Genomic DNA, 12629 nt, shown 5'->3' on the forward strand with positions numbered 1-12629 from the left:
GACAAGGCTGGACTGGACTCCAGATTCTTGTGATCATCAAACCACACTGCCCTTTGGTAAAGATGGAGAAGAAAGGGGTCCAACTCCTTACATGGGATTACTTGGTCATGTCAGCCCTGGAGCTCATACTTAACAGGTGGCTGCCCTTCCTATTGCCAGACCAGCGATTTAATTAGCCCAGAGCCTTCTTACTTCCCCAGAGTTCAGAAACACTGCCCAGGGTTACAGGCACAGCTAAAACAGAATCTGAATGGCATGTTCGGGAAGCCGTATAATTAAAACTGACTTAGGAGACAAGTACCGTCAGCCTGTTTGGCAGAAATAGAAAGTCACCTAACCAGAATGCGTATTGCCTATATGGTTGCCAGAGACTGCTTTTTGCTGTTCTGGCACTTTTTAATTACAATAGATACCCTGAGGTCTGTGGTTTGCACTGCCTTTTCTAACTACCTTCTGAAGGACCCTGAAGAGCAAACCATTATTATGCGTCTGCCATCTGGGGTTGGGTCTTGATGAGGCGCCAGGTTCCTCTAAGAGGCTGTAGACTGAGGTGAGCCCACAAGCGCCCCCAGGAGGTGGCTGAAGCCTTAACTCTTCTGCTAATCTGAGCCCCGTTCTCTGTTAGGAGGGTCTGAACTGTTTTAGGGAACCTGATCCTCTCCCTCTTTACGTGGTCTTTGTGAGATGGTGGCTCACGACCTCTGTGCACCTGGTCCAGGTGGACGCAAGCAGCGTGCTGGCTCCTTTGGACACAGTGCTTCGTCCAGAGGTAGGCACTTAACCCAAGCAGGACCACTTAGAGTTTTTCCTTAAGATTTCATTAAAAGTCCCCCTTACTTTTGGAGCATAAGCTATTAAAATCTAAACTCAAGTGCACTAATGGCCATCTTCCTGCCATGTGAAGCAAACCCATCCCAGGGGAAAAAAAAAAAGCCCAATGGTCAGAGAAAAGCTGCGAAGAGGTGCGATATGGAGAGAGTGAGTCCTTATGACTTCTTTTGCATCTCTAATCCAGCCCTGACACTAGGATTTGCCCTTGGACTTCCCACTTAATGAGCCCGTAAGTTCTTTCTTGTTGGATGGAATTGAGTTTCTTCCAGGAACCCTACATAATACATATCTGAGATCAACATACCCAAATATAAAACCCCAACTACTCCCCCAGCAAACCTGCCTTCCTCCAGCCTCCCCTGCCTTCCAGAACCTCATCACTGCTTATTCAGTTACAGCCATCGGTTCATTGCCATAACCATTGTTCAGTCTCGAATCACCTCATACCTGGATTGCTACAACATCCTCCCTGCCTCCAGGCTTGTGTACCCCATGTCCACAGACAGACACACACACACACACACACACACACACACCTGCCAAAATCTTTCTGGGCCTGACCCTTCCTGCTCTCCTACGGGGTAACTTACCAGGTTGCCAGGCATCTGGCCTCTCCTACATGTAAACCCCACCTGGCAACACTCTCCCTTTGCTCCAGCCAGACAACTACGTGGCAGTTTTGACTCTCACCCCTAAGCTAATGAACCTGCCACTTGCGGGGGTTCCTAATCCCTTCTGTGCCATGGACCCCCTGCTAGTCTTTTGAAGTCTGTAGACCCCATCTCAGAATAATGTCTTTAAATCATAGAGTGGAATACATAGGATTATAGGGAAATGATATAATTCTTTTTTTAATGTTTATTTGTTTATATATGTATTTATTTTCATTTACTTCATTTTGAGAGAGCACGACAGTGGGGAAGGGGCAGAAAGAAAGGGAGAGAGAGAATCCCAAGCAGGCTCCGCGCAGAGCCCGATGTGGATCTCAATCGCACAAACCATGAGACCATGACCTGAGCCCAAATCAAGGGTCGGACACTTAACTGACTGAGCCACCCAGGTGCCCCTGAAATGATTCTAATGAAACACACTTATCAAAAATGTAAAACCAATTTAAATATGGTAATGTATGTGATTCTTCATTAATGCATTCAATAGAAAGATCTACTGGTTGTGATTTTCAAGCAGTAAAGAATGTAAATAAAATTTCAAGTTATTCACAACAACTGTAATGTGAGGTGAATATATCTGATTTCTATTGACTTCTATTTCTATCGGTGACAAACCCAGGTAAAAGTTAAGATTGTCGTGGTTTGCTGCCTGCTCCATAATGAAAGGAGATAATGGATTGCACGCAGAGGTTAGTGACAAGGGAGATGTAACTCTTTTCTTTCCTAAGTTCAGGGACCCTGCAGAATTCCGAACTGGGGGTTTTCCCACCGAGACCCGGGTGGGTGCCAGCTGCCTTGTCCTAACAGGCACAGCCTTGGTCTGAGTCCAGATTATACCTCAAAGCCCAGACTACAGGTCCCTGTGAAGAGCAGGGAGAGGCTCACAGAGCTGGGGACCCGGAAAGCCAGTCTTGGAGTGACATCTGACGAATGACTTCGAGCTGACTTCTTGTTCATGCTTTCTTTGGAGGCAGAATGGCACAGCTGTGAGGAGCTGGGCCTTGAGAGTTAAATTAAAATAACTGGCTGCATTGGAGGAGGGGTGCTTGGTTTTCTCAGACAGTTTTAAGTCTTTAGGGATTAAGGGATCAAACCAACCCCAAGGGTTTCCTCCCCCTGCCCCCAATACCCAGCACTGTGAGGCAGTATGGTGTGGCGGCTAGGGGAAGGATTCTGGTGGAGGCTGTCAGGGTTTGAGTCTCAGCTCCTCAATGCCAGTACCCCCGGGGCAAGTTGCCTCACCGCTTTCAACCTCCTCTAGTCTCATCTAGAGAGAGTAATCTCATCTAGAGATAGTAACAGAGCTCACCTCATGGTTATCAGAATTGAAAGTTGTACTTGTGTAAAAGGTTTAAAGCAGAGCCTGGCACACGGTCTCAGAAAGGTTAGCTATTCTTCCTGGGAACACCTGGCAAACGCTGTCACCTCTCTCAAGTCCCCCAACCCCCTGCTCCCCCGCCCAAACGCCCACCCCGGTAGACAGCCCTTCTCTGTGAAGCCCTCTCCCCCCAAGCACCGTTTCCATCCATCGCTGAAGAAACATTATAGATAAATACCATTAAGTGGTCAGGAGCGCACACTGTGCGGATTCAAAGGCCAGTGCGTGTAGCTACCAGCTGTAGCTGGAGGGGATCTACCTCACTGCACCCCGGTTTCCTCATCTGGGAACCGGGGGCAACTGCAGCACCCCCCTCAAACGGTTAAGAGGAGTCAACAGCAACAGCAGAAACTACCGAGCGCCTACTCTGGCCAGGCGCTGTGCTTGACGCATAGCGAGCAACGCAGAGGACGATGAAATGCAATCACGCCTGTGAAGTGTTGAGCACAGTGCCTGCCGGATTACAAACGCTGGGCACTTTGCATGCCACGTGCTTCGAATGAAATATTACATACTAAAAAATGTAAACCTGTTAGATTTTTACAAAGAATATATACACATGTGCACATTACACCTTTTGTTTATGACTTGCACGTTCATTCCCTCAGTTGGCCCTGGAGAAAAGGCAGGGCAGAGATTTTAAGTCATTTTTAGTGATGAAAAGACAGAGGAGTTGATAAACGGGAGACGGCTGGGGATTTTAAAAAGAGAACCGGCGGAGGGCAATGTTCCACTTCAAATCCCTCTGTGCAGAGTGGGCCCCAATTCTGTGGCCCCGGGGTGGGAGAACCGGCTCCGGGGAGGAATCCAGGCCCTGGGCGCCCCGGAGACGCGAGCAAGCGGGACAGGATGGACACGCCCGAGGGCGCACGCTCGCTGGCGCGGAGCTTCGAGCCGGCAGAGGCGCGCACGTCGCGGGCGCGACGCTGGGTGGCGCTGCCGGGCCGCCCCGCGCCAGACCTGTTGAGCCGAGGGCGCAACTCGGGCAGGTTTAGGGCAAAGGGGCGCTCCGCTTTCCTCGCACGCCCCTGCGACCCCGGCCGCAGCACCTCCCTCGGGGTGCCCCACGCCCCACCTTATCTTAAGGCTCCGGTTCATTTGGCCTCTGCGTTCCTCGCCGCAACAGTTCTAGGCTCGTCGGGTGGGGCGGGAATAAAGTTTGTCCGAGCTGGACTGGGAGAGGGGTGGTGGGGAGGACCCTCCCCGCTCCAGACTCCATGGCGGGCAGGACTGTGCCCCCTCGGCTTCAAGGCTGTCCCGGGGGCTCTGCTCTCGGTAGGTGCCAGCCCGCGTGCCGACCGGATGGGCTGACCCGCGCACCGCCCCCTCCCACCCGCTTCCCCATCCCCTCCCCCGCCTCTGGCGCGCACCGGCCCCGGCGTCTCCAGCCCCGCCTGCGCCGGGGTCGCTGCAGTCCCCGCGGCCGCCCCGGGCTCCCTCCCCAGGCGCCCCGGCCTCATTCCAGCCAGGGGGGCGCCTCGGGGGGAACGCCGGACAGCGAGGGTGGCCGAGGCGGGGGCTCCAGGCGCCCTTGCTCTCCCAACCTGGGAGGCGGCCCCGACTCCGAGAGCCTGAACGCAGGGAAAGGCAAGGACGGGGCGGCCGGCGGAGGGGCGGGCGCCGCTCATCAGCCACGCCAGTCACGTCTGGGGCCACCCGGCTGCCTTTTTCTTCCTTTCCCCCTTCGCTTTCTCCCCCCACTCCCCTGTTGGCGAGGGCAAAGTGGCCGTGGCGGCGCCATGCCCGGGCCGGAGTGAGCGCGAGGGCGAAAATGGCGTACATCCAGGTAGGGCTGAGGCTGGGGGGCAAGGTCCGCGGTGCGGGTGGGGGGTGCTGCGCCCCCTCCGGCTGTGAGCCCGCCAAGGGAGGGCACACGGCTGGGCTCCCACAAACTTGCCTCGAGAAAAAGGGTGCCCGAGGGCACGCAACCTGTGCAGCGGTGGGGTACGCCCCAGGAGAAGGGGCTGGGGACCCCCACACCCGGGGATGAACGGCCCCTGCGGACTCTGCACGGGCGCCCTCTCCTCCTAGGGAGGGAATGGGGTTGGGGCGGACTTTTCAGCCCCCCCCTACCCCACCCCCTCCCCTTGCACCCCACCCCTGGGGAGGGGCCGCCGGGAGGGCGGCCCGGGACGCGCCAGCCGCCCGGCCCGCCAGCTGCCGTTGCCGTGGCGACGGCTCTGGCTAATTGGCCGGCGGAGCGAGCCTGAGGCGGCTGTTCCGGCCAGGAGGGACAAGGACGTCGTCTCTCCCGGACCCTGGGTGCTGAGGGGTGGGGGACACACCATAGGCGTGCTGTTGGTGGGGGCGGGAGCAACCGATCACTTTCGGCCATTGCATTGTGGTCTGGGAGTTGTGGACCCCCATCACCTTGAGGAAACTCTCACAAGAATCCTTGAACTGAAATGATTTCCAAGCATCCTTCTTGAGGGGAGGCTGCTTGACTACCAGACCTTTCTCTTCTATACGAGGTGTGTGTGTGTGGGGTGGGGGGTGCGGGGTGGGGGAGGCAGTGGCGACAGGTCAGCGCCAAGGTCATGCAGTCAGACCTGCAGTCAGACCCGTGGAGCCGCTTGCTTTTTGGGGTTGGCTCCTCAGCCCAGCAGAGAAGCCTACAGGTTCCCTCATTTAGGGTGCATCTGGGCTCACTTCTTCTACCCTCGGCTACAGCTGGGGGGGTGGGGGTGGCTGCTGGTTTCCCAGTTCCCCACTGGTCACATCTCTCTCGTCCTGAGACTTTTCAGCCTGCCAGGAACTCTGTGCTCTGTCACCTGCCTTGGTCTCCCCATCCCTCTCCTGGCTTAGATTTGCTCCATTGGCTTCCATGCAATCTTTAGGTCCTCTTTTCAAGTTCACTGAAGGTCACATTTACTGTGCACATACTGTGTGCTGTATGTTGTTGTGGGGTTTTTCAGCAGTCACCCAACAACCACCCGAGTGACCACCTACTGTGTGTGGGCACTGGGGATACAGCTGTGAAAACAGCAGTCTCTGCCCTTCAGAATCCAGTGAGAAATAAACAATATTAGAACATGCTTCTGTGGTTTTTAATAACCACTTTCAGGACAGAGATTAGTGATTTGCCCAAGGTCACACAGCTGCTTAGGGGTCATGGTGGGATCTAGAAGGGAGGATGGGGAATCTGAGGAATTTGTTAAACAGCTAATATGAGAATGGCTTGGTGATACTGTCTTTGCTTCTAGAACAAGGTGTGAAACTTTTTCTATAAAGATCCAGAGAGTAAACTTTTTTCTTGGAGACCTACGTGGCCTGTCACAAATATTCAACTCTGACCGTGGCGCTGGACAGCCACACATACATAGATAATAGTAAATGCATGGGCGTGGCTGAGTTCCAATAAAACTATTTGCACTAGTCAAGAAGTAGTACTTTTGATTTCTTGCAACCATTTAAAAATGTACAAACCATCCTTAACTGGAGGACCGTGCAAAAACAGGTTGCGGGCTAGATTTAGCCTTGCAAGTCATAGCTTGCCAACCTTTGTTCTAGAATGTCTGGGTTCTCCTTCTTCCTGTTTCTTTCTGGCTTGAATCAGTGCTCCTCCATCCAGTCAAATACATGAACCCAGTGGACCCAATGCATGGCAAGCGTGTCTTAGCTTCTTCCCTCTCCTCTTCCTTTTCCTTGGTTTCTCTCATCTTGCCGAACCTGGGGTTTGAGAAAGCTGGATGATTGGGCCCCTGTAGTGGCCTGGTCTCTACTCACATGGTTTTATAAATGGTGTCTTTTGATTGCCACACACCCAGGAAATGCTTTCCTCTATGAAAAGAATGGGCATGGACTGTTGGAAAAAAGCACTTTATCCTTGCACTTGATTTGAAACATTTTCAAGCACTTTCATTTGTAAGCGCATGAGGGCATAGCTTTTTCCTGCTTTTACCTGCGTGGGCCGGCCTGGACAGCCTGTGGTGCCTAGTAGGTTCCAACTGGTCTTGACAAACCACCTTGTTCTCATAAAGCCACAGAAAGGGTGCAGATATTTTGTAGTGGGGCATTTGCACAGTCCGAGTCCTAGCTTAGCCATTCCATGAAAGACGGTAACTAAGGTTCAGAGTGGCCCCCTGACTTAACCCAAGTCACGTGATTGGCCGGTGGTGATGGCAGCACTAACACTTAACCACTCAACTCTGTGTGGCCCCCAAGCGTCTTCAGGCCTTGCCATGTAGGGTTCCCAGTTTTGCTTTGGGAAGAGTTTGTGATTAGTGCCTGAGACTTCGTTTCCCAAGCCGTAACCATTCCCTTATCACTTCAAGGATTTTTGAATTTTTTGTGAGCTATCCCTTGTACCAGATTTATTTAATACTTTTTCCTATAAATGGGCTCGCTTTTTTTTTTTTTTTTTTTTTTTTTACTTAAAATCATTTGAAAAGGAAACTTTATGTCACTAGCATAATGGAAGACCAGAATCACTTGATATGAGCAGAAGGCAACCGGAAGAATAAACAGGATGATAGTAATGCCACGTGATTAGTTAGGTCCCAGGCTCTGAGCTGAGGTTTGCTCTCTATTTAAAAAAGAAAGGGGGTGGGGGGGATTTGCAAATGTGAGAAACCCGTTAACACATGATGATACCAAAGGGAGACCTCCTAGAAAGGGAAATGAAAAAGAGGGTAACTTTCTCCCTCTTGATTTAAAGTTCTGAGTTTGAGTTCCTCTCTGGGATATATCCCAGGCTGGGATGTGGAGTTCCTAATCTACCTGGTTTACTTGGCCCATTCACTTGGAAGCCACTGTGACTCTTCCCTTGAAGAGGGGGAGGGAATCTGTGCCTTGGAAACCTGTGAGAAGAAGTGGGGGTGGGAGGTGGGGCTGAAAAGGGAGGTAGCCCCACCCCCTCCGCCCTCCCCAGGACCAGATTATGGCTTCCTTTTGGGCTCCCTGTGTTTGTGGGTGGTCATAGGAACTCCCCACCATCACCATTGGAGCAGAATTGTAAGGTAGGGCCTCTGGGAGGGTGCGGGAGCCAAGTGACATCCACTGTGTGCCTGCCTGCATGTTAGCTAGTCATGTCCTTTTGGGTTGGCTTTATGGCTATTTCTGTATAGGAAGGTTTGCTCTTCCCAAGCGTGGCTGCATTGGATAGCATGACTATCTATCCACCCGCTCTGATTCATAACAGCATACGGTGCAAATCAAATCGAAATGCTAAAGTTTCCCATTTATTCGGTGTTGGTTAGCCAGGAGGCTACCAGCAGCCCCGCAGATAGCAGCACCTTGTTAGGGAGTCAGCTCCCTTCCCAGGATGGTAAGTGGAAAGATGCAGGGCTTTTTTTTTTTTTTTTTTCCCCTCTTTCTTTCTTTTTTCTTTTGTGAGTTGCTGGAATATTGCTAAACTGGTCTTGTCTCTCTTTTTGTAATCCTCTCACCCCTGACGCCCCTTGGCTTCTTCGTGGATCTCTAAAAGGGCAGTTGGAACCTTTAAACGAGGTGGGTTAATTCGATGATTCGTGTGGTCTGGTTTCTGATCACGAAGTGCTTGCCTTTCATTTTGGAGTCTTATGTGGGGCTGTGGGGACGTTGAATATTAAAGCAATAACTGGAGGTTAAGAGCGGCACAGTTTCGCTGCGTTTCTGTGGAAGGGAGATCCCGATGAAAACACACTAAGGGAGAAGAGGTGGATATCCCTCCCCACCCCCTCCTTACTCCGTTTGATTACCTCTGTTTACTTTCATGTCACGGAGATTATTTAAAAAAAAAAAAATCTTTTTGCTTTGCTTTCAAGAAGACAGTAATATTCATTGTGTTTTCGAGAACATATTGTATAGCCCTCATGATGTTGTATAAACCACCCACATGTCAAGAATGACATTCACATAAACTACAAAAGGGAATACCTGTGAATGTTTTGCTCGCTATTAATGGCTTCAGCGAGTTGGTGTTTGCCATCTTTGTGCCTGCAGTTGGTAAATAGAAACGGAAAACATTTTGTTCTAAGTGTTCAGCAGCAGAGACAGACCTCCTGAATGTCATTATTTCTCATCAGGGATCAGCTGCTTGTAATTTCGGGTGTTTTTCCTTTTCCTCCTCTCCACCCCTCCCACACCCCCCCCCCACTCCCCCTCTCCTCCTCTCCACTGCCCACCTCCCCCAATGGCCTCAGGGTTTTCTTTCTAGAATCTCCGATCTGCTGCTGTGCAGATGGACTTTCAGGCATTGCTGTCAGAAGTGTTATGAGTCCAGCTGTTGCCAGTCGAGTGAGGACGAAGTTGAAATTCTGGGACCTTTCCCTGCCCAGACTCCTCCCTGGCTGTAAGTAAAACCGCTCTGAACTTCCTTGAAGGCAACCTCAAGACCTTTCTTTTCTCGGTTTGCGAGAGAGGGCGCGGGCAGGAGGTTAGGGTTAGGAAACAGGGAAAGGCTGGGTGTCTGTTGACGTCTTTGCTGCCGATGGGGACATACTCTCTGCCTCTCCTCTTGTTGGGCAGGCCAAGGGGCGGGGGGCAGCTGGTGGTGAGGCTGTCGTTGAACTGGTTTCCCGTTGGTCCTCCTGAGATATGAACCGTGCGGTGCCGAGCGTGTGGGCACTTTTAATCACGTTGAGTGTCACTCCAAGTGGAGGAAGAGCTCTGTGAGCATCTGTATGCTTCAAGGGATGTCCAAGTTCTAAAGATTCCCATCCAAGTCAGTATGACAAACTGTCCCACAGCCTGACCCGGTGCTTGGCACATAGTCGATGCTCAGTAAAAACTGCTACATGGGTGGTAGATGGAATGAACAAACAAATGCCTTTTTGCTGGTCTGAACAAGAACTTCAGAAACAGGGAAGCAGAAGAGCACCCCCAGGCTCCATCCTGTCCTCCAACGCTGTTTATGTTCTCTCTGGCATCTCTCATTTTATTTCTAATTCGTGCTCCTCCCGCGCCTGCACACAACATCTCCATCTGCCAGTCGCTCAGATATTTTGGGAACACAGTTTTGAAGCTTCTCAGCCACGTGTCTGGTCCACCTCTCTGTGGCTGAGAGAGGAACGTGGCCAGAGAGTCTGGGTTGAGTTTGCCGGTCCAGCGCCGAGAAGGGGCCTGGCCGTCCTCGAGGACAGGTTCTCACGACACGGACGGGGAGGTCCAGAGAGGGCAAGAGACAGTGCAAGGGCCCACAGCCAGAGCCTCAGTGGGAACCCGGTGCTGTTTCAGCTGCGTTTCTGGAAGTCCATGATGCCCCCTCTTTCCCTTCACGTTGGCGGGTCATGGCTCACCCCTCTCACCTGCTCTCCTTAGAAGCAAGCATCAAATATTTCCATAGCAAAATGGCTCTGTGTCAGGCTCCATGCATTCATATCCAGTTTCTCCTACTTTTTTTTCTAGTTCTGTGACTTTGGGCAAGTCATTAGATCTCTTTGCCTTGATTTCCCATCTGTAAAATGGGGGTGATAAAAACAATAGTGTTTATCTCCTATGGTTGTTGTGGCGACTGCATGGATTAGTACACAGAAGAGCGCTTAAGAATGATTGTCACCTGGTCAGCAGTCATAAATGTAGGTGACCCATCTCACCCTGTTTTGTCTCGGTTTTCTCATCTGTAAAGTGAGAACAGTAATAGAACTTATTTTCTAGGGTTGTGATTAAGCATAACCTGCTTCGCAGAGCAGTTAGTAATCACCTTTTATTATTATTATTATTATTATTATTATTGCTGTTTTATTGTTTATTTTTGAGAGAGGGAGAGAGTGTGTGTGAGCAGGGGAGGGACAGAGAGGTGGGGGGACAGAGGATCTGACAGCAGAGCCTGATGTGGGATGTGGGGCTCAAACCCATGACCGTGAGATCATGACCTTGGCCGAAGTTGATGCTTAGCCACCTGAGACACCCAGGCGCCCCAGGAATCATTTCTGTTATTTGTAGATTCTTTTTTTTTTTTTCTTTTAGGGACAGAAAAAGTGAGTTGGGGAGAGAGGGAGAGAGAGAATCTCAAGCAGGCTCCACACCCAATGCAGAGCCCGATGCAGGGCTCAGTCTCACAACCCTGAGATCATGATCTGAGCCAAAATTAAGAGTCTTTTTAAATTTTTTTAGGGGCGCCTGGGTGGCTCAGTCAGTTAAGCGTCTGGCTCTTGGTTTCGACCCAGGTCATGATCTCACTGTTCATGAGTTTGAGCCCCACATCAGGCTCTGTGCTGACGGTGCTGGGCCTGCTTGGGATTCTCTATCCCTCTCTCTCTCTCTGGCCCTCCCCAGCTTGTTCTCTCTCTCTCTCTCTCAAAATAAATAAATAATTTTTTTTTTATGTTTATTTTTGAGAGAGAGACAGAGTGCAAGTGGGAGAGGGGCAGAGAGAGACACACGCAGAATTCCAAGCAGGCTCCAGGTTCTGAGCTGTCAGCACAGAGCCCGACACGGGGCTTGAACTCACGGACTGTGAAATCATGACCTGAGCCGAAGTCGGACACTTAGCCAACTGAGCCACCCAGGCGCCCCAAGAGTTGGATGCTCTTGACTGAGCCACCCAAGAGCCCCACTAGAGATTCTTTAAACTGGTGTAAAGATAGTGTTAAGAAATTATTTCATCAGTCATGGATTGTAGCCTGAATCCTGCAGGTGTGCATAGGGTTGAGGTGTTTGGTGGAACCAGTTCATTAATCAAGAGGTCATTCCCATTTTCTAGTGCCCTAGGTACAGAGGTTGGCTCAGCCCATTTGGTATCTTGAAAGCCGTACTCAGGCAGTGCCAGCTCTGTGAGGGCAGGGTTTTTATCCGTGTTGTTCACACCAAAAAATAGTTACTGACTAACTGACTAACCTACCGGCAAAAATTGAATCCTGGAAGTGCCAGTCATCTGGTTGAAACCTTACAGTTTCTTTGGTAATTATTTCTCGAGTATGCACTGTGTGCCAGGCACTGTGGGATGCAGAGGCTAGATAGAGTCCCATCCCTGTGCTCAGGAGATTTAAAATCTAGTACAGGAGATAAGGCAGGTACATAGGTCCAGCTACCCCCTGGAGTTGTGCATTCACATCCTGCACACCAATATGACAGTTTTTCATAGAGTCTCACTGTGGAAAAAGTCCAGGGATAATGGCTTCGGGCATCGGTGGACCCAGGGGTACAAATGTTGTCATGGGCATGCATTTGTGCCCTCTCTGCCTCCCTGTCTCTTTCTGTTTCTTCTGTATTGCCTGATTCTTAAGCTTGTTTTCTTCTTTGCTTCATTCTCAATAGCAGCAAACAAACCAGGAGAGGCTCTTATTGTCCTGGTTTGGGTCATGTGCCAAACACTTGAGCCAATCACTTTTGCTTGGAGGAAATGGTGCTAGGATCATGCCTGGATTGTCTGACCACCTGGAACCAGGGAAAGGATCATTCCCACCTGACACACATGAACTCAGCTCGTGGACCAGGGGTTGGCAAACTTGTCCTGTTAAGGGGCCAGACAGTAAATATTTTAGCCTCGTGGGCTTAGTCTCTGTCTCAGCCACTCACTTCTGTCATTGTAATGTGAAAGCATCCATAGGTGAGGCATTAATGATTGGGCGTGCTATGTTCCAGTCTTACTTCATTTACAAAAACAGGCAGCAAAATCTGGCCCCCTAGTTTGCTGATCTCTGTAATAGACAATTTGAGCGCTGTAACCAGAGAGGAGAGAATGGACCCATGGTAGGCAAATACCACAAATGGTCACAATATCTAGAAAGAGTAGGGGAATCATGGAAAATGAGCCTGCAAGCTCAGAGCATGTAGGGCTTTGAACGTCAGATTGCGGAGTTAGAATTTGAATTTGCTTCTGAACCACT

The 12629-nt window shown here is 50.8% G+C and overlaps 1 protein-coding gene across 3 annotated transcripts in view; it reads left to right on the top strand.

The window, feature by feature from the left end:
- The first annotated feature begins 4457 nt into the window (after positions 1 to 4457).
- The window catches only part of SYT17 (synaptotagmin 17), an 83836-nt gene continuing 75664 nt past the window's right edge, over positions 4458 to 12629 (top strand). Inside the window, exons 1-3 of one of the 3 annotated variants that reach the window (XM_042922323.1) lie at positions 4458 to 4666; positions 8306 to 8328; positions 9003 to 9151. Coding sequence is in view for 1 of the 3 variants with exons in the window: in XM_042922321.1 (XP_042778255.1) it covers positions 4652 to 4666; positions 8311 to 8328; positions 9003 to 9151 (182 nt within the window). In the remaining 2 variants the exon portion in view is untranslated. The remainder of the gene's footprint in view (positions 4667 to 8305; positions 8329 to 9002; positions 9152 to 12629) is intronic. The other 2 variants (XM_042922321.1, XM_042922322.1) reach the window with 2 other exon arrangements.

The sequence above is a fragment of the Panthera leo genome, chromosome E3 (assembly GCF_018350215.1).
Source record: "Panthera leo isolate Ple1 chromosome E3, P.leo_Ple1_pat1.1, whole genome shotgun sequence".
In the NCBI taxonomy this organism is placed as follows: domain Eukaryota; kingdom Metazoa; phylum Chordata; class Mammalia; order Carnivora; family Felidae; genus Panthera; species Panthera leo.